At 34.6% G+C, this 26290-nt stretch overlaps 1 protein-coding gene and 1 long non-coding RNA gene across 4 annotated transcripts in view; one reads left to right on the top strand and one right to left on the bottom strand.

Moving 5' to 3' along the window:
* Positions 1-256: 256 nt before the first annotated feature.
* The window catches only part of LOC140054170 (osteopetrosis-associated transmembrane protein 1-like), a 95957-nt gene continuing 69923 nt past the window's right edge, over positions 257-26290 (top strand). For 2 of the 3 annotated variants that reach the window (XM_072099061.1, XM_072099063.1), the window contains exon 1: positions 257-2229. In XM_072099061.1, the coding sequence (XP_071955162.1) occupies positions 2178-2229 (52 nt within the window). In that variant the 5' untranslated portion in view covers positions 257-2177. Of the gene's footprint in view, positions 2230-15597; positions 15941-26290 lie in introns of all 3 variants that reach the window. The other variant, XM_072099062.1, reaches the window with a different exon arrangement.
* Positions 9631-10430, bottom strand: LOC140054720 (uncharacterized). The gene is made up of 2 exons (XR_011846563.1): positions 10188-10430; positions 9631-9715 (listed from the first exon to the last, which is right to left on the bottom strand). It is a non-coding gene; the product is annotated as an uncharacterized lncRNA (long non-coding RNA).

The raw sequence follows: 26290 nt of genomic DNA, 5'->3' as shown, positions 1-26290 counted from the left end.
TAAAATTCTGAAATATGAATATTTACACAGTGTACGAGTGAGTAGCCAATCGCATGCAGCTGAAACTAGTCAACCGGATAATCGTATGCACCAAGAATTCTTGGTGTCAAACCACGTGACTTGTGCGTGTTTCCCCAGACGGAGTATCCAAAATCAAGTAGTATACGTATGAAACGCCATCTGTGCCAAAATATTTATCTTTTAACTAATATTAAGACAAAACTCCGTCTGGAACCCAGACTATATAATGCGTTATGAAAAATCAAAAAACTAGTCATGTAATTATATAATTCATAATGATATGAATTTAATATATGAATGAAGCAACCACTTTTTAATTACAAAATAAATACTATAGGCCCACAACTGGTCACGTAGTCTAACTGGGATGCTAGTCAAGTCGCCCCATCGCAAAGTCGCCCCATACAAAGTCGCCCAATACAAAGTCGCCCCATCGCAAAGTCGCCCCAAAACAGTCGCCCCATCGCAAAGTCGCCCCATCGCAAAGTCGCCCCAACGCAAAGTCGCCCCAACGCAAAGTCGCCCCATCGCAAAGTCGCCCCAACACAAAGTCGCCCCATCGCAAAGTCGCCCCAAAACGTTAAAATAGTTTACAAGTGCGTAAAATGTCGCAATGATACACAAAATAACACGGCATAAAATGGGAAGCCCCGCCATGTATTCTCAGGTTACACGATCGGCACGCTCCCCCATCATCATCATCATCCGCGGTCGCACTGAACTCACCAGAGGAAAACCCCCATCTGAAGATGGGGAAACCCCACCGGAGTTTTACGATGATATCAGTCGCGTCGCGTTTGAAATCGGTCGTGTTTAATTTTGGTCGCAATAAAATGATGTTACGATCTAGATTATTTTACTTTGGTCGATGAATATTTATTATTATTATTAGGGCTATATTAATAATTGATTTTTTTTTAATTTTACAGGTTTATGATGAGAAAGATGTGTGCCTTAAAAAATGACAATTTTGAATAAAAGGCGACTTGCAATCTGAAACCAATCGGAGCTGCGCCTTTCTGGTACCTGTTTTCTCACAGCTGCTACGTCTTTCTGCTGACCATCGGCCGGGGATTCCCCTTTTTTAAAAACACGCACACGATACTCTACGATGGTTTTTCCATGGTAAAAATGTAGCGTTTTAATTTTGCTAAAATACCTGCATATATAAAAAGTCATTTTGAAAAGTCATAATAAAATTAAATAACAATAGACACAACTTGTCAATAAATGCAAAATGATCAATAAGTAGCCTATAACACTCATTGTGTCACACTCTTACAACGCTGTTATTGTTTTAACCATAGAGATATTATACTATAATATCTCTATGTTTTAACTAATCTATACGAAGGCCTACTACACATTTATACATTTATTATATTATCCTAAAAAATGAGCTGGTATCAACGCGTAGGTTGAAGAAAGATTCATAATTGTGGCTCTGGTAACTAATTTTAAAATCATATTAAATGAACATTTTTGAAACTATAAATCAGGGATAATCTTTTTAGAACTTTCAAACATGGAACTATTTTTTTAATGATTTTTAAAAAGCACATCACTCCATTAAAACCTGTAAAATAAAAATTAAACCACAAATTATGTATATAATAGGATAAACATTATGTATACGAATACGACATTTAGCGCGACCAAAGTAACAACGCGATCAATCAAACGCAACCGATATGATTAAAACAGCGTACTAACTACCAAAATAAAACCGTGGGCGACTTTGCGATGGGGCGACTTTGCGTTGGGGCGACTTTGAGATTTGGCGACTTTGCGATGGGGCGACTTTGTGATGGAGCGACTTTGCGATGGGGCGACTGTGCCGGGGCGACTTTGTTATGGGGCGACTTTGCGATGGGGCGACTTTGTATTGGGCGACTTTGTATGGGGCGACTTTGCGATGGGGCAACTTGACTGGATCCCGTCTAACTGGTAGCCCTAGCCTAGATTAGTGGATCCCATATTAGAAGGCCTCTAGGCTAGTTCGCCGTGTGGCGCAGCTATGAAATAATCCATCGCTGTTGATAAGTATAGAGTCGCCGATTACCTCGCTCTGGGCATGCGCAATAGCGTGTCGGAATCCCTAACGCTGGGCAGTTGAGTTCCGGTGCCGGAATCCTAACCACGGCGTCCTTTTTAACATGCTACTCAACTCAAAATATCTGTTATATTTTTATATGATAGTCATTATAGGTAAGTAGCATACCTGCCCCTGAGCTGTAGACCTAGCTTAGCCTAGCTAGGCCTAGTTGACGGGTGTAGGCTACTAGCTAGGCCGGATTAGCCTAGAGGGCCTATACTAGAGGCCTAGCTAGCCTAGCTAGGCCTATATACGCTATAGGCCTCCTGCTGGCTGGCCCTTTACTATGGGGTGCTGGTCAACCCGTACCCAAACCAACCCGTACCCGTACCCATCATGGGTACGGGTTGACCTGTATTCTTACTAATGAAGGGCCAGGCCTAGCCTAGGCTAGCTAGGGGAGGGTAGGTAGTAGCCTACTACACTAGGTATAGGCCTTTAGTTAGTAGGCTACTAGAGCCGGTAGCCGATCACTCCGGCCGCGCTTCACTCCGGCCGCCGTATCAGTTTAGCGCGATGTTATGCACTCCGGCCGCTATTCAATTCGACTTCCTGTGCAAAGCCTTTGCCAAAGGGGCCGTTAGTATGGGGCGCCCATATCTAAATTTAAATTTAATTTAAATGGAACTAGTTGAATATTTATTAGCAACAATTTTACTTTTTTCAACAATAACATTCAAAGAAGTTGGAACTGCTTTTTCTTTCAAACTAAACTTAACTTAATTAATTCAATAATAAAATAATAATCAAATACCCGTCTTAATGCTTGAATAACAATATTTAATTTCTTTCTATGTACATTTTATAGCTTTACATTTATTAACATTAAAAATTAGTTAAAACCCTTATTTTTATAACACTTTATCTTGCCAGTACCCATACTTACTAATTATAGTTAATAACAATATTTACAATATTAATTTATTTATTTCAAATAATCAAATATCTGTCTAATTAATGTTACCTGGAATTGTATCAAGAATTAATATATCATTTTTGTACAGTCCAATTTACAATGATTTTATATTTTAATTTATATATGATAAAAATAATGACATATAGGGTACATTGCAATAAATTACATTAATTAATCACATTACAATTAATATACTAGCCTATTACATTGGATAAAACACATTATTTTGTTTTAGCATTAGACCTAATTTAAAACACTTGCGATGTTGTTGTGATCCTGAAAGAGAAAAAATATACTGTATGATTACAAATGTTTATTTTGATTCTCTACAAAAAACGTGTCTCGGTTGTAAAAGACTCATTGGGCGCTCCATTGCTGCGGCCGGAATGAATCGCGGCCGGAGTGAAGCGCGGCCGGAGTGATCTGTATTCCTAGAGCCTAGTAGGGATGCTAGTCAAGTCGCCCCATACAAAGTCGCCCCTTACACTTACAAACTTGTCGCCCCATATCGCAAATGGTGTCAGATGAAATCGGTCGCGTTTGAAATCGGTCGCGATAAAATCAACTTCCAGTATTTTGTATGGCGCGCCGCTAGAACTATACTTTTGATTATATCGGTCGCGTTTGAAATCGGTCGCGTTTGAAATCGGTCGCGCTATTTTGTATGGATCGAGCGGGATGCATGCTAGAGCGGGATATACATTTTTCGTTTATATAGATTTAATTGATATTTTTTAGGAACTAGATTATTTATGTGGATATTTTTACTTGGTTAATAAATATTTATTATTAATCATTAAATTAATTTTTTTTTTGTATATCACAGGTCTCGGAGAAGGACTGTGTCTTTTCAAAATGGCCATTTCTAAACACGTTTAAATATTATATTATTATTAGGCATAATGTTATATACTCTAGTAGCTAGATCAACTTTCGTATGCACTTTGAGGTCCAGAGAATTTGACTTCAGAAATTGGTTTAGGGTGGTCAAACAATCATTTTTGGCTTGGTTACACATTTTGAAAATGTGGCGAAAGGTCAAAAGGTCAGGGTCAAAGGTTATAAGATCAAACACCATTATGTCCTTAAATCTCGACAACCACTGGTCACAGCGAGGTAATTTTGGTCTCAAATTGATCAGAAGGTATACATTCATATTCAGTCTAATGAAACATTTTAGTCGAAAATGACCGGAAATGCCATTTCTGACCTTTGACCCATAAACCAGGGCATGTCTGTATCTCCGTAACTATTGGCCGTAGAGACTTGAATTTGGGCTCAAATTGTTCGAAATATACATTTAGTTATTTGTTACACATTTTGAACAATGTTACAAAAGGTCAAGGCCAGGGGTTATATGAATAAACACAAATAGGTATTTGTATCTCGGCAACCACTGGTCACAGCGAGTAAATTTTGGTCTCAAAATGTTCAGAAGGTATACATTCATATTCAGTCTAATGAAACATTTTAGTAAAAAATGACCGGAAGTAACATTTCTGACCTTTGACATACATACCAGGGCATCTTCTTATCTCTGTAAGTACAGGTTGTAGAATCTTAAATTTAGTATCAAATTGTTAGAAATACACATATTTACATTCATTCTAACAGAAAATTTGGATAAAAGATGATCAGAAATACTATTAATTATTAATCTTTTAAATGAAAAACATATCTACCCAACTTATCATTAGACAGTAATGTTATGCAATAATTGATGCTTAATGATTTCATTATACTGTAGGAATTAAAACAAATCCTTTACTGTTTGTAATAATTGTACTTTTGCTTATAATAATGCTAGAAAGTATTGTTGACCCCCGAACGTTCAAATATTTTGAGAATGCTAAAAGTAATTTACTGTAGTTACCTGAATAAAAGCCTCGGGAATTTATTTATTCAGGGAAGGCGTTTATTTTGTTGGGTGTAATAATGGTAACATGTATAATCAAATAAATACACCCCAGATATATATATAAACAAATATATATATATAATAAGAATAATAACGGGATTAAACCTCATTCTATCCTGGTGGAAGTACAATCATGTAATAAAAGGTATCAGAGACAACTATAATAGACCAATTCATTGTCATTATTCCGTAACACTGTTGCATAATAGTTTTGAATGTCAACGACAAAACTTATACATATACACGTCTGTTCCCAGTGTAGATAATAAAACAAAATATATATTTCTGGAGATTTATTATCAATACCACTAGAAACTTTGACATGTTTTAGGTACTGAATGTATTGACAATAAAAGCATCAGAAGTTTATCATGATAAAATCATACTACAACACTGTACTACAGTACACAAGGGTGTTTTCAGGAAAGCTGGACATATTGTACAATAGTAATGAAACTATGTATTGGCATTTAAAACTATGCAAAAGATTGTTGTCAAATTGTAGTTACAAACAAATAGATGATAGAATGAAGATCCATTATGAGTGCAATCGTGTCAGGATAATGATGTGTCATTGTTTTATATCATTATACTGGCACCTGGAGGAGTATGGAACGCCTCCTCTGCCTTCAGTTCACATTTATCATGCAGTACACACCAATCGTCATGCAGTACACACCAATCGTCATGCAGTACACACCATTGGTCATGCAGTACACACCAATCGTCATGCAGTACACACCAATCGTCATGCAGTACACACCAAACATCATGCAGTACACACCAATCGTCATGCAGTACACACCAATCGTCATGCAGTACACACCAATCGTCATGCAGTACACACCAATGGTCATGCAGTACACACCAATGGTCATGCAGTACACACCAATTGTCATGCAGTACACACCAATCGTTTCTCACATTTATCATGCAGTACACACCAATCGTCATGCAGTACACACCAATCGTCATGCAGTACACACCAAACATCATGCAGTACACACCAATTGTCATGCAGTACACACCAATCGTCATGTAGTACACACCAATCGTCATGCAGTCAAATATTGCGTAATTTATACCGCCACCTATCGACAAAATCGAATATCACGTGAGGTTTATTAGACGGCTGTAAAACTAAGACTATTTAAACTTCTTTTATGGAATTCAATAATTGCAATGGCCTCCTAGCCGCGCCTGTGTCTCGCATAATAAATTATTGTATATATAAAAAAACAGAGCATTCACAGAGATGTGTAGCGGTTAAAATAAGTACAGTATGTCAAACATAAAAGAAATCTTAGAGTCGATGGCCTAGTTTTACAGCCGTCTAATAAACGTCACGTGATATTCGATTTTGTCGATAGGTGGCGGTATAAATTACGCAATATTTCACTGCATGACGATTGGTGTGTACTGCATGACGATTGGTGTGTACTGCATGACAATTGGTGTGTACTGCATGACCATTGGTGTGTACTGCATGATGTTTGGTGTGTACTGCATGACGATTGGTGTGTACTGCATGATGTTTGGTGTGTACTGCATGACGATTGGTGTGTACTGCAAGACTATTGGTGTGTACTGCATGACGATTGGTGTGTACTGCATGACCATTGGTGTGTACTGCATGATAAATGTGAACGACGATTGGTGTGTACTGCATGACCATTGGTGTGTACTGCATGACCATTGGTGTGTACTGCATGACCATTGGTGTGTACTGCATGACGATTGGTGTGTACTGCATGACCATTGTGAACTGAAGGCAGAGGAGGCGTTCCATAGAGGAGAAGATCCATTTAATGGAATCTATCACTTTTATTTTAAAAGACAGAAACATTTCGTTAAAAAGCATAAAGAGGAAAACGAATCATGTAAAGTACCTTTTATCAGTTGAGAAACGAAATACAGTTATTAAAATTAGAGTATTCCTTCAAATAAACGCCACCATTCCCTCCAATAGAACACCATGTGGAATAAACGCCCCGCCACATGCATTTACACAATAATTGTATCACGTCAACACATTTCATTAACTACAATAATCTACAGTTTACCAAGCATTATCACATAATTTTATTACTTTTTGATATTAATTGTGCAGTATTTTTTTACATCTAGGTGGTATTTATTTGATTATACATGTTACCATATTATACCCCAAATAAAGTTGCCTCCTTTCCCCCTAAAAACCCTTTTGAACAATAAATGCCTGGGGCGTTTAATCGGATACATATGGCAAGTTACTTCTAGCATTCTGAAAAGAACTGTTGAGCTTAACGTTTCTATCAAAATGTCCTCGGGGACAGCAATAATTAGTACTTGAAATTAAAACAATTTAAAGTATCAGTTATTGCATAACATTACTGTCTAAGGATAAGTTGTGTAGATATGTTTTTTGTTTGAAATATTGGTAATAGTATTTCTGTTCATCTTTTAACCACATTTTCTATTACAATGAATGTAAATATGTATATTTCGAACAATTTGATACCAAATTTAAGTTTCTACGACCTTTACTTACAGAGATATGAAGATGCCCTGGTATGTGGGTCAAAGGTCAGAAATGGAATTTCAGATCATTTTTGACTAAAATGAGACCAAAATTGACTTGCTGCGACCAGTGGTTGCCGAGATACAAGTACCTTTTTTTATTTGTTCAAATAACCCTTGACCTTGACCCTTTGACCTTTTGTAACATTTTTCAAAATGTGTAACAAATAACAAAACATATATTTCGAACAGTTTAAAACCAAATTCAAGTGTCTACGACCAGTAGTTACGGAGATACATACATGCCCTGGGTTGTGGGTCAAAGGTCATAAATGGCATTTCCGGTCATTTTTTAATAAAATGTCCCATTAGACTGAATATAAATGTATACCTTCTGATTAATTTAAGACCAAAATTACCTCGTTGTGACCAGTGGTTGTTGAGATTTAAGGACATATTTATGTTTGGTCTTATGACCTTTCACTTTGACCTTTCGCCACATTTTCAAAATGTGTAACCAAGCCAAATATGATTGTTTGACCACCCTAAACCAATTTCTGAAGTCAAATTCTCTGGACCTCAAAGTGCATACAAAAGTTGATCTAGCTACTAGAGTAATATTACACACTAAAAAAACAAGCACGAATGTGCAATACTCGGGGTACAGCGAAAGAAGCTGTATACAGACGTATACAGTTAGAAAGTAAAGAAAATAGGTTTCGCCAGGGCTCGAACCGGGACCTTCTGCGTGTTAAGCAGACTTGACAACCACTACACTACGAAACCTCTTACATTAAAAATGTGGGTTACAGAAAGTTTTTTAATCCATTTAAATTACAAATAAATGGTAATAAGCACAAAGCAAAATAAACATGTGTAAAAGTGATAATTACCGATTACACAAAATAAGTATTTTAAAAAATAATAAAAATAAGATATACTCTGTATAATTATCATATTGCGTATACAGTACTTTTCACCATAAATTAAAAAAAAAAAGGTTTCGTCCGGGCTCGAACCAGGTACCTTCTGCGTGTTAAGCAAACGTGATAACCACTACGCCAAGAATCCGCATATAACCATATAACTACATAACGCTGTGGTGTGTGTCACACATTGTGGCTTCTTAATTAAACAAATTAATTAACAAAAAATTAAAAATCCGGCTCTATAGCTTTGAGGACATGTCCCTGTAGTATGTTCATGCCAAATCCCAGCTCAATACTATAACGAATAAGGGAGGAGTAGTACTTTAAAAATCGCACTTTTTACTCAATAGTGTCCAGATGGAGGAAGAGAAGGAGAAAATGAGTAAGTACTAGACTCGGGTACCCCGAGTAAAAAGGTGCAAATCTCTACCTAAAAAGGTGCAAACCGATGCAACAATAGCAGCTCCCTTTAAGGTGCACAACTGCACCTTTGACGGAAGGTGCAATTTTGAACCCTGATAAAGGGTGCTATAATGCTCCTTTGGAGTTCACATTTGCACAATATAAGGTGTAATTTTCTACCCTAAAAGGTGCAAACTAAATGCAACAATAGCAGCTCCCCAAAGGAGCAAAATTCAACCTCTAAATAAAGTTGCAACTTTACACCCTAATAAAAGGTTCAATAATGCTCCTCTAAGATTCAAATTTCTGTTAAAAAGGTGCACAAATAAAAATCACTAAAATACAAAAAATATTGATTAAGCTTTGTATAATTTTATTCAACTTTAAAACATTACATTATTCAATTCAACTGCTGAATTAATGGATGGTAATTACCAGTCTCTGCACCTTAAATAGAGTGTGGCCATCTCTTCTCAAACCAACAATAGGCCTATTGTTAAAATTATCTAATGATGACATCTTTGGCAGTATATTCTCTTCTTATCCCCATATATCTGAAACAGTGTTCTTGATGTCTGGTTCACCTTTTCCGAACATTTTCACCTGATTATGTACTTTCCTAAAAAGCATGAAATAGGAAGGGATACTATTTATTAATATTATCATTAATATGACAACATCATACAATACATTATTGACATTGTTCTGATTTTTAAAGTCAAATTACCTTGACCACATGCTTCACATACTTTAAAGTATGTTCCTCTCCCTTTCCTCAGCTCGTAGTATAGTAGGCCCTATTATTACTAGAGTATTACATGTGGTCACATTTCTTTCTCCTTTTCTGAACATCTTTATTGCTGCTGATTAGAGCAGAGGTGCTCTTTCATGTTTTAAACTTATTTTATCCCTCCATGACATCATGTAGGCTGTAACTATAATTAAAAATAATGATAATGTGTATAAGAATTTAATATAGGCCTAGGCCTAATAATACCCAGCTACTGTAATAACTAATATTAATAACTAGGCCCCTGGCCTGCCTAGCTAGGCCTAGGACTGCTTTTAATTAAGTTTAAGGTCTAGGCCTACCTAGTAACCTAGGCATAGCTAGCCTATTATGCCTAACCTACTAGCTAGACCCAGGTAAGTAGGCTAGGCCTGGTCTAGGACTAGCCCCCGCCCGAAAGGCTACTGTAGGCTAAGTAGGCCTCTAGACTGCCTACTTTAGGCTTAACCTAGCCTAGGCCTAATAGAGGCCGCCTAGATAGGCTAGGTAGGAGGCCTCTAACTAGCCTTATTTAGCTATCATTTTTAAGTTTTAGGCCTAGCCTAGGCTTATAGGCCTATACAATAATTAATGTAATTAACAACCAAACTACATGCCTATAAAGCTTCGTTACTTACTTTTAACAGCTATCCTACACTGGAGAGGTGTGGGAGCTAGGCCTAGTTTAATTTTATAGCCTGATTTTTTGGGCGCAAACTCCTCAATTCAAACTGCATGTTTAACCACCGCACGCGCTTAAAATTATTGTTCAATTCCTGTTTCAAATAAATTTAGAACAGATGCCTACATTATGATATTAGATATTCTAATAATATTGTTAAATATGAAAGAAAAGTTTACTTATTCTAGACTTAAGCAAACCAGAGTAAATAACCTCTGAAATTCAATATTTTAACAATTGTTTACAGACATCTTGCGTGTGCATACGGTACGAAAATTGTACAAAAATTGTACAAAAAGGTGCTATTATGCACCTTTTAACTGATGTTAAACCTTATAGGGTGCCCAGTTGAACCTTTGAATTTATCATGTTAAAGGTATTAAACTTTAATTTTCAGTTACAAGCCAGCGACTTTCTAATGTTCCGTAAAAAAAAGATTTGTTCGAATTCCGATAGCTGTCCCCACAAACCTATCTATATTATTATTAATCTTTCTTATTTTTGTTTTAACTTACCACAATAATGTCATTCTAAAAAAATTGTCCTTATCATCACCTTTTAAGCTTTTAGAAGCCCTAAGTTAAACATATCAAGAAGCGTTCATTAATCTAATAGGTCTTATTTGTCACACAGTCACCATGGCCTACTTGGGCCTTTGCGGTTTTTTTTCGATCTAAAAGGTGCAAAAATAAACCTTTTATGAACTCTGCACCATTTTATGAGAAAAAGGCGCAAATTAGCACCCTTTTATAGGTTTGCACCTTTTATTGCACCTTTAGTTTTAAGTGTGTAGGCATATAATAATTTACCTCTATTTATATGTACTGAATTAATATATTATATAGAGAATATACGTCTGTCGTGTCTTTTATTATGCAAACAATTACGTATGGTTTTAGGATATTAATAAAATATATAGATAACATGCCGTTATAAATCAATCTACCGGCCTACAGTAGGACTATGATGTACAATGATAGATGTGAGAATAATAATGTATGGATAATAAAGGTGGACACGATTCTCAAAGAGGTAATCTGCACTGATATTAAAACATTTAGATTTACGAACGGCGTATGAATGTGAGACACTAGGTGGTTGCACTTACTTAATTAGTACATTAAATGATTATTATAAATGAAGAAATAAAAGATATTCAAATTAAAATCTATAGTATCGCCGACGTATACGTAAATTATATATAAATCATACTGTCAAATTATAGAAAAGGTGCTTTATTCGGAATTATTATGGATAAGCAAGCCTGTGAGCTACAGCGATTTTAATTGCTTTTGCTTATCCTTGCCTCCTTTATTTCCACGTGTCTTGATTTGGTTACCTATGTTTTAAATGTATTTCGATTTTAAAGGCTAAATAAAGAATGAATGAATGAATATGATCTCATAATCGCTTCGAGCATCTATAGCTCATTGGATCGTTTCACAAAAACACGTGCAGGAGGCCTATAGACGTTTCAAATGTATGGTTATTAGTAATAGACGTAATCTTTACCTCGCCATGGACAACGATCGTACCTGTTTTGTCCATGATTTGACACACTAACAAGTGCATGTTTTCGCGCCGCGGCTCTAGCCAGCTATGTCCCAGGAGGACACATTCATTAATAAGCTGTTTCATAGCGGTAGCTTTAGTATCTAAGGCTGACAGTTTTGTGAATTTGGAAACTCGACTATAATTTATAGGTAGCTGCTGGACCCAAAAAACGTCTGGGAGAAGAGAGTCTATATGAAAGCCTTTGCTGATAATACAGTATTATTGAGATGTAGACGGAAATCTGTAAAATCTTGTTCAATAAATAATAACTTCGTTTTTGCTGTCAACCAGGCCGGTATAAGTCACTGTCAAATAATCATTCGATAATGGTCAAAACTTTATTTTGGCTCTGTCAACATAAAGGGAGGTATTTACAATGACTTTCTTTTGACTGTCAATCTAGGCCAATGTTATAATAATACGCCGTCAGATATTAAATCATTGAAACAGTCCTGGTAAATTTTTTTTTGGTTATCAGATGCCGTGGGGGGGGGGGGGGTCCAATCAATTATCGTCAGAAGGTGAACAATCAGTCTAGGTAGCAGCAGCAGATTATTAGGAACGCCTGCTCCGTTGTTGTGTAATATCATTTCGAACCATATTAAAATCATAAAGAGATTCATATTCCTTAACATGTGGCTGTGCATGGAAGTCCGGTCTACAAAAACTCGGGCCCGGGATCATTGTTATTGGGCCTGAAAGTGAATTCATAATTATACTTAATATTATATTTATATATATATATATATATATATATATATAATTATATTATTATACAATTGAAAGCAAAACCCGTTGAATCTCAAATCATTAGGACTAGATATTTGGCTCATCAATCAAATAAATACTTCCGTTCAAAATGAAACTCCAACCTCTCTAATCATAAGATTGAACTCGAAAACGGACCGTTTTTTTTTAATTGGTATGTTGAAACATTTCTATATTCATTTAAAAAAGTACATTAATTGTGGTATTGATCAGTGGCTATAGAGGCGTAAAAACCCTCGGTCAATATCATGTAAAATGCACTGTGGAAGGGTCATTATTAAGACTGCAAAATTGGGCTTATCAACAAATAAATACTTTCGTTCAAAATGTAAAATCAAGGCTGAAAAATTGGGCTTATCAACAACAAAATATTTTATTATTAGACGCGATAACATCAAGGATAATCAGTATAATAATTATTAATATAGCCACTGTTACTAGTTTTATTCTACATGCTAAAGTAAATAAAAATCCACTAGAAAACAAACAAGTCTGAATGTTATGCTTATTAGCCATGTTATGTTTGTTACTGTAGGCCTATGATTGTTTGCAATGTCCACATATTATTTCCGTGGGCATATCCATAGTGTATCACTCACAAAAAAGACGTGTGAGGTTCTTTCTTTAGATTTTGAAGAATGATTTGTGTTACAGGTTGACACATGAGTCAAATGCTCAAGATATCGGCTAACGCCGTACAGTACTACTTTCGTTCAATTGAAATCGGAATCTGACCGTTTCATTAAATTTGGTGTGATTAGGCCTAAACATATAATAATTTATTAAAAAGGTACAATAAAAACAAATGCATCAGAGGCGTAAAGAACCCACGGTCAATATCATGTAAAATGTATATGGTATAAGCACTGTGGAAGGGGTCATTTAAACTGGAAATTCGGCTTATCAACAAATAAATACTTTCGTTTAAAATGTAAAATAAGACTGCAAAATTGGGCTTATCAACAAATAAATACTTTCGTTCAAAATGTAAAATAAGACTGCACAATTGGGCTTATCAACAAATAAAATACTTTTTTTTCAAAATGTAAAATTAAGACTGGAAAATTGGGCTTATAAACAAATAAATACTTTTTTTCAAAATGTAAGAAAACATTTTTTAAATATAATCCTTAAGCTCTGTCTATACTATCAAACTAAATATGATGTGCCCATATTATATAGACATGACGTCCACTACGATATTCGGGCATATCACTACCATATTTGGGCACATCACACTTTTTTTGTTAAACTAGTTGAGACAGTGTAGACACAGAACTATGTGATCGAAACATAAGTCGGAATTGGACTGACGCGATTGATTTAATTGGGTATTTTTATTAATGTAATGATTCATTAAAATAATACCGATAAGCGTTTGGTATTGATCAATGGTGCAAAAAACCCTGAGAAATAATGGTATAACGCGATTTGGTGATAGCTTAGCAATATTTAATAATACAACCCATATACTATTATTATAAATACCTATTACAAATCCATTCATATAACTTTTCATCGTGAACCGAAAATGTATAAATGTTATTCTACAGACAGTAATTATATATTCAAAAGCCATATTATTATTATTATCAATACCTAAATGCGATAGTAATAACCACATAAACATAAATTATTCCCAATACAAGTTTGTGCGTTTAATTCTAGAAAGAAACGACTGTGCTGACAGGCCAATGACATAAATCACAAGTAAAGTCCCAATTGTTCACTTGCGTTTTGATTGGCCGACCTATTATAATAAATTAATGAAGACTGTTCTTACAACTGTCCAGTCAAAAAGTTACGCGGCGTTTTTTGTAAGAAATATTTCTTGTTTAAAAAGGGGAAACATAACTTGATTGCATTTCGGGCTTTTCTTGTTTTCAGGTTCCAGTTTACATATCATTTCTTCGTTTATTTCGTAATTGTACTGAAAAACATGGTGTCCTTTAATTCTAGATGAAACAATTGCCACTTTGTGGATAGGACTTGGTGTAGCCATTTTCGTTTACTGTATTTGTTTTTATATTATGCACCAGCTATAAAGCAAAAGTACAAGACCCCAGTAAAAAATCTCTGGGCCTAGACGATACACGGTACGCACAGCGCATAGTGACGTGCCTGCACCGCGTAGTTTGTCAAACGTGACAGTAAACAACACGTTGTGTGTGTATTTGCTATTTTTCTTTGCTTTTGCAAAATGGTAAAGACGAGGAAAGTGTATACTCGAGACTATAAGCTTAATGTTTTGCAGTGGCATAGCACTAATGGCAATTGTGTCGCAAAGACTGCAAAAGAATTTAGTATTGATCGTAAGCTGGTGCGAGAGTGGAAAAAGAAAAAGGACGCAATTGATGCAATTATTTAAAGAACTGTTCGTTCGTTGGCGTGCGAGGAAGAAAGACACCATATGAGACACTTGAGCAAAAGCTTCTTCAAGACTTCAAAGAAAAGCGGAATAATGGTATTGAAGCGAAACGATGGTGGATAGAGTCTAGAGCTAAGCAAATTGCAGTAGAAGAGGGAGCAGTTGGCTTTAAAACCTCAAATGGATGGTTTATGAATTTCAAGAAGAGGAATAAACTAAGCCATCGAAGGAAAACGTACCAAGCACAAAAGCCACCGACAGCTTTGGGTCCAGCCATTACTTTCTTCCACCAAGCCGTCCGAAGGCAACGTTTAATGCGAGACTTCGTAGATAGTGAGATACCGCTAACATGGATCAAACACCACTGCCCTTTATTATGTCTGATGGAAGGATGTATGACGTAGAAGGAAAGAAAGAGATATGGGTGGCGAGTGGCTCATCTGGTCTTGAGAAACGACAGTGTACAGTTCAGTTGACTATATTTGCAGATGGAATCCCTAGGGTACGGCTGATGGTCATATTTAGAGGAATGGGATTAACAATTTCACAAAAAGTCAGTTAAAATACCGATATTATTTATAGTGAAAACGGATTTTTAATAATAATTATAACGGTCACTGCAATCCAATAAAATTTAGACTATAATAAATGCTTAAAAATTTACTTCCATTTTCAGAGTCAATGGGACAAGAGAGTCAGGGTGGAATTTCAACCTAAAGCATGGTGTGACAAAGGCATTATGAAGATTTGGATAGAGATGAAGAGTGGAGAAACCGATTTACCAATCCTGTGACCCCAAATCGTAAGCACATGTTGATCGCAGATGTACATAAAGCACAGCAAACAGACACAGTTAAGGAGCTTTTGGCCGCCAAACACACTGTGTTGGTCAACGTACCGTCTGGTTGTACCAGTAGAGTACAGCCCCTCGATGTTGTATTCAACAGGCCATTTAAGAATGCGATAAAAGAGGAGTTTGAAAAACATATCAATGATAACCTCGATGATTATGTGAATGGGTAAGATATGCGCAAGCCATAGGTGAATTCTTATAATAAAATGGGTTGGCAATGCCTGGTCCATGATGAACAAAAATCCATCGCTGCAAATTCGGTCGTTCAGAAAGTGTGGGATAAATGTAGCCCTTGATGGTTCTGAAAAAAAAGAAGTAAACGTCGAAGGGTTGGTTGGATATGAGATGCCATCATCGACAGACGACACTCTTGAATATTCCATTGTGGATGATGATGACGATGATAACGAAATGATTGTATTTGACGGTGAATCATAGGACTGTTTTTTAGTTATCTGCTTGGTATACCAAGCGGATAACTCCTTGTTATTGTATGAGATCAACAGTTTTTTTCTGTATTATTAGTTATCCGGTTAGTAGCGGATAACTCCTTGTAATCGTCCTGGATCTTTTTTTTTTTTTTCTTTATTAGTTATCCGCACTTGGCGGATAACTCCTTGTGATTGTATGGGATCATCATTTTTTTTTTTTTTTCTGTATTATTCTTATTTTTTTCCTTCCATTTTTGTGTAGAGCGTTTCTCTAACATGTGTAAGCGTAACATTTCATAACTTTGTCAACATATGGGCATTTACGTGAAGTTGTGCACCTCCTATTTTTGAATGACGTCAGAGTTGCGCAACGTGACTTACGTGCGATTTTATGATTTTTTATGATTGATCATAGGCTAAAAACCAAGCATAAATTTGTTTTGACACTTTGTGAAAATTTAAGTCATATCAAGGGCAAACTTTTTGTGGATTAAAAATGGCATGTTTTACAAGACGTTACGCGCGCACGCGCATTTTTCCTCTGTTTTTGTGTCTCGCGTATCTCAAAAACGTGTAAACATAACATTTCATAACTTTGTCAACATATGGGCATTCACGTGAAGTTGTGCACCTCCTATTGTGAATGACGTCAGAAATGCGCAACGTGACTTGCGCGCGATTTTATGAATTTCGCGTATTTAACATAGATTTAAAACCATATAACAATTTAAATTGAAACTTAGCAAAAGTTTAATTTATATCATGCGCTAACTTTCTGTGGAAAAAAAATTGCGTGTCTTACACAAAGTTACGCGCGCACGCGCATTTAAAACTCAAAATGCGCAAAATTAATTTTTAATCAACTTTCTACGCTGATCATGACATTTTGAGCATATCAAAATTTCCCACGCGCGTGAACAATTTTATGCGCGTGGTGCGCACGTAGCGCTAAAAGTATTTTTTTTTTATTGAATTATGTTTTTCCAGCCTTTTATAGTAATTTTACCAATTTTAAAACAATTTCGACTTACAATTACGTCATACGGGCACGTTGAATTGGATACTTTACGTGCGTTTTTGATGAAAAAGTTCAAAAATTTGTCAAAATTATGCCTTTTTTTAAACAGTCATAGATTCTAATCAACGAGGTGAACTTTTTTTTAATTACATATTCTGGAAGTTGATGAGTTGTAGAAATCGGATCATGAATCAATATGGCTAACCGGACATTGTGACGTCATCGTATGGCCACACGAATGTAAAATATAGGATTTTTGTCTCTTCCGTTATTGCTCATCATATTCAATGGAGCGCATCACGCCTATCTGTATTCCTTTTTCTCCGAGATTTTAATATTGTCTAGGTCAATCAACTATCTTACGCATGAGTTAAAAATATTTTAATTTTTATGACTTAAAAATATTTTAATTTTTATGATGTCATCATGCCTACAAATTTTAATTAACAGCGTCATTAATTTCATCTTTACAGTAAATTTTAATCTGTTATAGCTCGTAAGAATAAAATGTGATAATCACGATTAAAACGTTTTCAGGAAGCTATGGGATTGTAGATACGAAATCATGTGAACTTCTCGCCAATCCGATGTTGTGATGTCATCATATGGCCAGTTAAATAAACAAAGTCATATTTCATTACATTTAAAAGAGCGCGCATTAATATTTCACGTATTCAAATTTCTTCTAAACGTTAATATGTTGTTGCTGAGATAATTTTCTTCCGAAATTACTACCTTCGCGTTTCCTTTTGAAACCGTCAACATGTTAAAAATTAAAATAAAATATGGGTCCCGTAATTTCACCTATTTTACACTGTTTGTGGCATGTATACAGATTATACTGTGTGTACTATATGACAGAAAATATACAGCATTCAGCACTAACAACACATCATATTCTTCAGTTCAGGTCATAATGACATAATCTTTTTCGGTGTGCAATATTCCAACGTATGACGTGCACGTGGCGTTTGTCGTGCGGATAACTAACTCGTCAAAGTGACGAGTTTCATGTCTAGTATTATTCTTCTTTCTTTCTCCTCCATTTTTGTGTCTCGCGTATCTCAAAAACTTGTACACATAACATTTCATAACTTTGTCATCATATGGACATTTACGTGAAGTTGTGCACCTCCTATTTTTGAATGATGTCAGAGTTGCGCAACGTGACTTACGCGCAATTTTATGATTTTTAATGATTGATCATAGATTAAAAACCAAGCATAATTGTTTTTTGACACTTTGTGAAAATTTAATTCATATCTAGGGCAAACTTTTTGTGGATTAAAAATGTCATGTTTTACAAGAAGTTACGTGCGCACGCGCATTTCTCCTCCATTTTTGTGTCTCGCGTATCTCAAAAACGTGTAAATATAACATTTCATAACTTTGTCAACATATGGGCATTCACGTGAAGTTGTGCACCTCCTATTGTGAATGACCTCGGAAATGCGCAACGTGACTTACGCGCGATTTTATGAATTTCGCGTATTTAACATAGTTTGAAAACCATATAGCAATTTAAATTGAAACTTAGCAAAAGTTTAATTTATATCTTGCGCTAACTTTTTGTGCACTAAAAATGGCATGTTTTACATGAAGTTACGCGCGCACGCGCATTTAAAATTTGAAATGCGCAAAATTAATTTCTAATCAACTTTCTACGCTGATCATGACATTTTGAGCATGTCAAAAATTCCCACGCGCGCGAACAATCTTACGCGCGTGGTCCGCACGTAGCGCTAAAACATCTTTTTTGCGTGAATTATGTTTTTTCAGTCTTTTATAGTAATTTTATCAAATTTTAAAACAATTTAGACGTAAAATTACATCATACGAGCACGTCGAATTGTACAATATGTGCGTGTTTTTAATGAAAAAATTCAAAAATTCGTCAAAATTATGCCTTTTTTTAAACAATCATAGATTCTAAACTAGGAGGTAAACTTTTTTTTAACTTACATATTTTGGAAGGTGATGAGTTGTAGATATCGGATCATTAATCAATATGGTTAACCGGACATTGTGACGTCATCGTATGGCCACACGAATGTAAAATATATGATTTTTGTCTCTTTCGTTATTGCTCATCACATTAAATGGAGCGCATCACGGTTATCTGTATTCCTTTTTCTCCGAGATTTTAATATTGTCTAGGTCAATCAACTATCTTATGCATGAGTTAAAAATATTTATTTTTTATGACATCATCATGCCTAAACATTTAAATTACGTGTATACAGATTATACTGTGTACTTTAAAATGTATATACTATATGACACAAAATAGACATAATTTAGCACTAACAACATATCATATTCTTCCGTTCGGGTCATAATGCCATAATCTTTTTCTGTGTGCAACATTCCAACGTATGACGTGCACGTGGCGTTTGTCGTGGTGCGGATAACTAACTCGTCAAAGTGACGAGTTTCATGTCTAGTTTGCTTTTTATATTGTTTTTTAATTGGTATATTAAACATAATTTCATGGTTGAAAAAATGTCTCAAAAGTCATATTATTGTAGTAGAAATTCACAAAATTTACAGCATTCATTTCGAAAAGAAGCCCCCTCTACAGTTTGCAAAAGTACTTTCGAAAAGAAGCCCATCTCGAAAAGAAGCCCACCCAAGAGCACTAAAAGGTTTTACGGTATTCACGCAGAAATAATATCAGAATTTTTGGAATACCAGAATCTGACAAAGAAAACACTGATGAATTAGTATGCAAATTAGCAAGCAACAAGCTGGGTGTAAACATTAACTTACACGATATTGACTGTTCTCACCAAACTGGACAAAATAATACTAAAGTACATCGACCTAGGCCAATTATTGTAAAGTTTACATCATATAGAAGTCGAAGAAACGTTTTAACAGTACGCAGGAAATTAAAAGGCTCTGGGATATCTTTTCAAGAGGATCTTACCCTAAAAAGATGCAATCTGCTGGCCCAAGTTAAGCAACATCAGAAAACAAGCAGTGTCTGGTCGATTGATGGTCGTATTTTTGCAACGAAAGTCGTAACTCCCATACTTTCCATTTCTGACATTGACAAATCTTGATTTTAAACTATATTGTCTATATATATATATATATCTATATTAGTCCAGTCCCTAAGGGGAAATGATGTTACCATAGTGGATACAAGTGTGCCCTTTGGCATGTTGATAGAACATGATATGGAGATACCAAAACAAAGTTACTGGAAATCTGATTTGACCTCTGTGACCTCTGACCTCAATTTTTATATTTCTATCTTAAACAGCCATATCTCCGCAACGGGTTTGACAATTGAAATGATATTGGTGTCAAATAGATCAGAGGGTACATATTTATATTCGCTCTAATAGAACTTTTTCCAAAAAAAACGACCGGAAATGTAATTTCTCAATGTTTTGACCTTTGACCTCGACTTACTATATCTCAATAACTACTGATCAAAATTTCTTGAAATTTGTTTCAAATTGTTAAGAGCATACATATTTATATATACTCTAATTAAACATGTTTTTCCAAATCCACAGGAAATGTCATTTACTGACCTTTGACCTTTAATGTTTAAATATGTCTGTATCTCTGTAACCAAATGTCATAAAAAGTTCAACTTGGTGTCAAAATGTTCAAAATGTAAACATTTATATTAGCTCTAATAGAAGATGTTATCATATTTTTACTGAAAATGCCAGTTTGAGGTATGACCAGGATATACAGTTAAGCGTGCGTGTGTCATACTTATAATAATATACCTAAAATATAGATTTATGGACCAGAACTACATTCAATATCCTATTTAGCCTTTTACAATTTTCTTAAAACTTAATGTTTAATTTAATTTCAATATATAATTCCATCGCATGGTAGGCCTACACCGTAAGAGCAACACTTAATATCAACAAAAAATTAGATAAACTTAAAAGTTAAATAACATTTAAAAAAAGAAAGAAAATCAGGATCTTAAAGAAAGAAAAGAAGAATTAACCAATGCGATTTGATACTCATAAAACATGACCTAATTATCAATTAATTGCTTGAAGTATGCTGAAAAAATAAAATGTTTGAAACAGTGAGGAAAAAGCGAAGAAAAGAAAAACATATTTTAAAATATTAGAAATCTGAAAAGGATCAAAGACAAATTAATTACAAAACTGATTTCTTTTCAAGAACATACTGTAGTGGAATATAAAAGGAAAACAAACCAGTGAGCAGTCAAAATTACCATCTTGGCTTGATGAGGCAATAACACATCCAGCTCATAACACTATACAACAAAATCTTTGAAACCAGAAGAAATTAAGAGAAGCAATGATAATTATACTTTAATCCACAAAAACATGACAAAACTGACATCAACCATTACCGACCAAACGAACATTATCACATGTACACAAATAATTTACAAAAGTAATCAAAAAACAAAATCAGAGACCGACTAGAAGTAAATAAACCAATAAGGCTTTATACAGTAGGACCATCTTATACAGTTTGTCAATCAACTAAAATAAAAAGGAAATGAATATCACCAAATCTTTGATTTAGAGATTATCAGAAAGCATTTGGCTCAATAAAACAGGCATTACCATATTAGAGGGAAATATTATACCTCAACAAATATTGATTACGATCGTTCAAAGAGAAGTTAAGAAAGATTAGTAAGACAAGGCAACACTTAAGATCTTCACTGCATTGGAAGAGGTGTTTAATCAAAGAGCTAATCTAAAAAATAGAGTAAATATCACTTTAAAGACAAAATAAACAGTTAATTTAACCAAAATCACATTGACTTCCAGCCTATTTTTTGCTTTGAATTACAGTTTTTTTTTGGGTATGCACTATATCATTTTTTTTTCAATCCAATTTTTGGTGAAACTATTATGTGTGACATTAAAATTGCATATTCAACAAAAATATTTTTCAAAATTACTTTTGTCAGGGGGAAAATAAGTATATCTTTAATAGCATGTGATATTATTAGCAAATATTTCAAATGTAGTTTTAAAACTTTCCCATTACAAACAATTGCCATAATTCTGATAACATTACAATACACCCATCCTCTGGAACTTATTTTCAAATGTAGCTAAAAACTTTCCAGTACAATTCCGGCCATTTTGATGTGTATAGATGCATGCAGTAGCATTGGAAAAGCGAGAGAGGGGGAGGTGGTTGGGGTGATAGAGAGACACATATTTTTTACACGTTTGTCTACACTATAACTTAGTTTAACAAAAAAGGTGTGGTGTGCCCAAATATGGTAGTGATATGTCATTCATCGTGTCCATATATATGGGCACATCACATTTTTTTGTCGCATAAAAATGTTATAGTGTAGACAGAGTTTAACATTTGTGTAACATGTAACAAAAATATGTGTCTCTCCATCCACCCCAACCCCCTCCCCTCTCTCGATCTCTTTTTATAGATTATTAATTGCTAAATATATGCAAAACGATGGGTCATAGCTCAAAATGACATTTCCAATTGAATTCTGACAAAATATTTTGTTAGAGCAAATATAAATGTGTATATTCTAAACAATTTGACACCAAACTGAACGTTTTAGGACAAATAGTTACCGAGATATTGACATATTCAAACATTAGAGGTCAAGGGTAAAAAAAGCTTAATTTATGGTAGTTTTTTGAAAAAAGTTTCTATTAGACTAAATATTAGATTTATTTTCTTAACATTTTGAGCCCATTCTCAAATCTCTGAGATTGCGTGTTATTGAGATATTAGGCAATCAAGGTCAAAGGTCAAACTGAAAAATAAAGCCTTTGCGGCCATTTTTGTACAATTTTTTTCATTATAGCGAATATAAATATATATCTTCCAAGCATTTTGAAAAAAAAATAAATGTAAAATGTCCATGCGTTGTCAAGATATGGCGATTTTTAGTTATATAATAGAAAAATATAAAAATTGAGGTCAGAGGTCACAGAGGTCAAATCAGATTTCCAGTAACTTTGTTTTGGCACCTCCACACTATACTCTACCAAACTGCTATACTGAAAAATTTGTATCCAGTCTGGTAACATCCCACCCCTTTTTCTCCCCTTAGGGACTGGACTATATCAATGATTTTGTTCATTGTCTTTTCAATAATTCTCTCATTTTGCTTATTCATAGACCGACACGCATCACCGAACATTCCGCTACTTTAATTGATAACATTTTCACATGATCTTGGATAGTCTGTCAGTGGTATCATTATTAATGATGCTACATATCATCTTCCTGTTTTTTAACATCAGTTCAAAAAAATTGAGTATGCTAGTAATTGATACCAATCTCAAATTTAGAAATACTAGTGAACACAATATCCTTAATTTTCATAATGATTTATCAAATTGTCTATGGAATGATGTTGTGAGTACACAGGATGCAAATATGGCATATGACACATTTATTAATAACTTTACCACCATTTATAATAAACACTTTCCCTTAGTTGAACCATCCAAAGCTAAAGTTAAACTTAAACCATGGATGACCGATGGACTTTTAACCTCGATTTCGTAAGAACAGAAATTTTATTCAAAAAGTCTACGCCATCTAGTAGTAGTAGTAGAAGTAGTTTTTAAAATATCTTATGTTCTAATGTTTATGTTAATTTTAAAATGATTTTATTATAGGCCTATTTCTAGTTTTATAGTAATAGTATATTTATTAACTAAATTTTAAAAGTATTCATGTATTTATTTAAGGTAGTTTATTTTAATACATCATGTCTTAATGTATTTTAAATGTTATGGAGTGTACCGGTAATTTTTTGTTATAGGACCCCAACGGAAATAAACCGCAAGGTTTTATTGGGTCATCCTGAGCTTTGTTTTTTACTTTTAAGTTTATATTACAACAGTCCATTATTGTATTGTTAATTATGTGCTCGAATAAAATTGATTGATTGATTGATCCAACAATTTCCAATATATCTAAATATAAGTGCTATTGAAATAAATTAAATAACCTGTTAAAAACTGCTAAATCTGATTACTTTAGTAAAACTTTTACTACATCAAAAAAAAAAAACAATGACTCTAAGAAAACTTTTCGTCACTTACATCCCCCTATTCATAACTCAATTTTTCTTTCACCTGTAGTCGAACAAAAAGTGTACAAAATTTGTGAGTCGCGTTTCTCTAAAACGTGTAAACAGAACCTGTATTGAGACTTGGTGAAAATTGAATTCATATCAAGAGTCAACTTTCTGTGGATTAAAAATGGCATGTTTCACAGAAAGGTACCCGCGCACGCACGTTTCAAATTTAGGAATGCGAAAAATCAATTTCTATCAACTTTCTATGCGTTTCATGTCATTTTGAATATTCCCACGCGTGCAAAATTTTTTACGAGCGCAGTGCGCACGCACGCAGCGTTAACAATTAACAATTTTTTTCCGTGTGATTTATATTTTTCCAGCCTTTTCTAGTAACTTTACCAACTTTTAAACAATTTTGACTTAAAATTACGTCATACGAGTACGTTGAATTGGACAATTTGCGCACGTTTTTGATGAAAAGGTGTAAAAATTCGTCCAAATTATGCCTTTTTTTAAACAGTCATAGTTTTAAACTACATGATGAAACATGAAACAGCCCAAAGTGAAACAAATTGCAACAAATTGGAAACAGAGATAGAGGACAACTGTAATTTTTCTCCCTTATTTGCATATTTTATTTAAATTGTACTACTAATTTGCATACTTTCGAGGTGTGTGACAAAGGTGTGATTTTGGGAATTACAAAGTGGTTCTATGCTGGCTATTAGGAACCTATGTCTGGATTATTTGAGGGCAAAATAAAGTTTCTACAGACATTTTAGTCACATTGTGTATGCAAACATTGAGAAATGGGGTCGAAGGTCAAATGTTGTACTTCTGGTCATTTTTTCGTAAAATGTTTCATTAGAGTAAATATAAATATTATACATTTTGAATAAATCAGTGACAAAATCAACTCTCTCGGACTAGTAGTTTTTGAGATATGGTAACCCTCTAATTTCACCCTAATTTGCATATTTAAGCTACGAATTTGCATATCATTGGGATGAGTGCCAGAGGTGTGATGCTCAAATTTTTATCTCCTCATCATATGTGACCATTTAAAAAAGAAAAATCTCTGTTTGCAATTTGTTTCACTCAAAATGATAGATTGCCTAGAGCCTACCAGTTTATGTGCCTAGTATAAAAAATGTAAAACTTTAAGACTTTGATCAATATTAAAATATAATATTAGGCATAGGTATCAACACAAAGATGAACAAAAATCAAGCAATTTAATTCATTCAATTCAAAGCCTGGCTTACACTACATTGGTTAAATCAACTGTGTAGTTTAGATTATAACATCGATGTACTGTGACCTGAAACTACGTACTACACGGCTTGGCTTCCTCTTTTTATTCCTACACGTTCTGTGTTATTTTGTGTTCAAATTGCTCAAGAATATCAAGTGCGTAATTTTACAAACTATTTTAACGTTTAGGAGCGACTTTGAGATAGGGCAAAATTATGTTGGAGTGACTTTGCGATGGGGCGACTTTATGATGGGTCGACTGTGTCGGGGCGACTTTGTTTTGGGGCTACTTTGTGAGGGGCGACTTGACTAGCATCCGGCCATAGATAGGCTAGGCCCTAGGCCTAGTAGTAGCCCCCTGTCTGGTTGACGGGCGATTGGAACCACTGACGATTGGGTAAAAAATGGAATGCCGCGGTTACCTACAACAGTATTTATGTGTTGCTATGAACTATAGTATTAGTAGTGTTACTTCAATGCAAGTTGCGAGTCGGGAGTTGCGAGTTAGAATCTGTGAGTTGCAAGTCGGAAACTGCCAGTTGGGAACCGCGACGAGAAATGCGAGTTGCGAGTCAGAAAATGCAAGTTTCGGGTTGGAAAATGCGAGTCGGAAAGACGCATGTTTTTTTTTTAAAAGTTGATTATAGTATTACAATTGTTTTTGTTGCGAACTAACAATTAAAATAAAAGGCATATTATGTTAAACAAATTAATATAAAACATTCATTAGAATCATAGGCGTATATTGAAATGAAGCTTTAAAAAACTCAC

Source organism: Antedon mediterranea, chromosome 7 (assembly GCF_964355755.1).
Source record: "Antedon mediterranea chromosome 7, ecAntMedi1.1, whole genome shotgun sequence".
Lineage (NCBI taxonomy): Eukaryota > Metazoa > Echinodermata > Crinoidea > Comatulida > Antedonidae > Antedon > Antedon mediterranea.
Note: the sequence above shows the minus strand (reverse complement) of the source record. Positions and strands in the feature narration are given on the sequence as shown.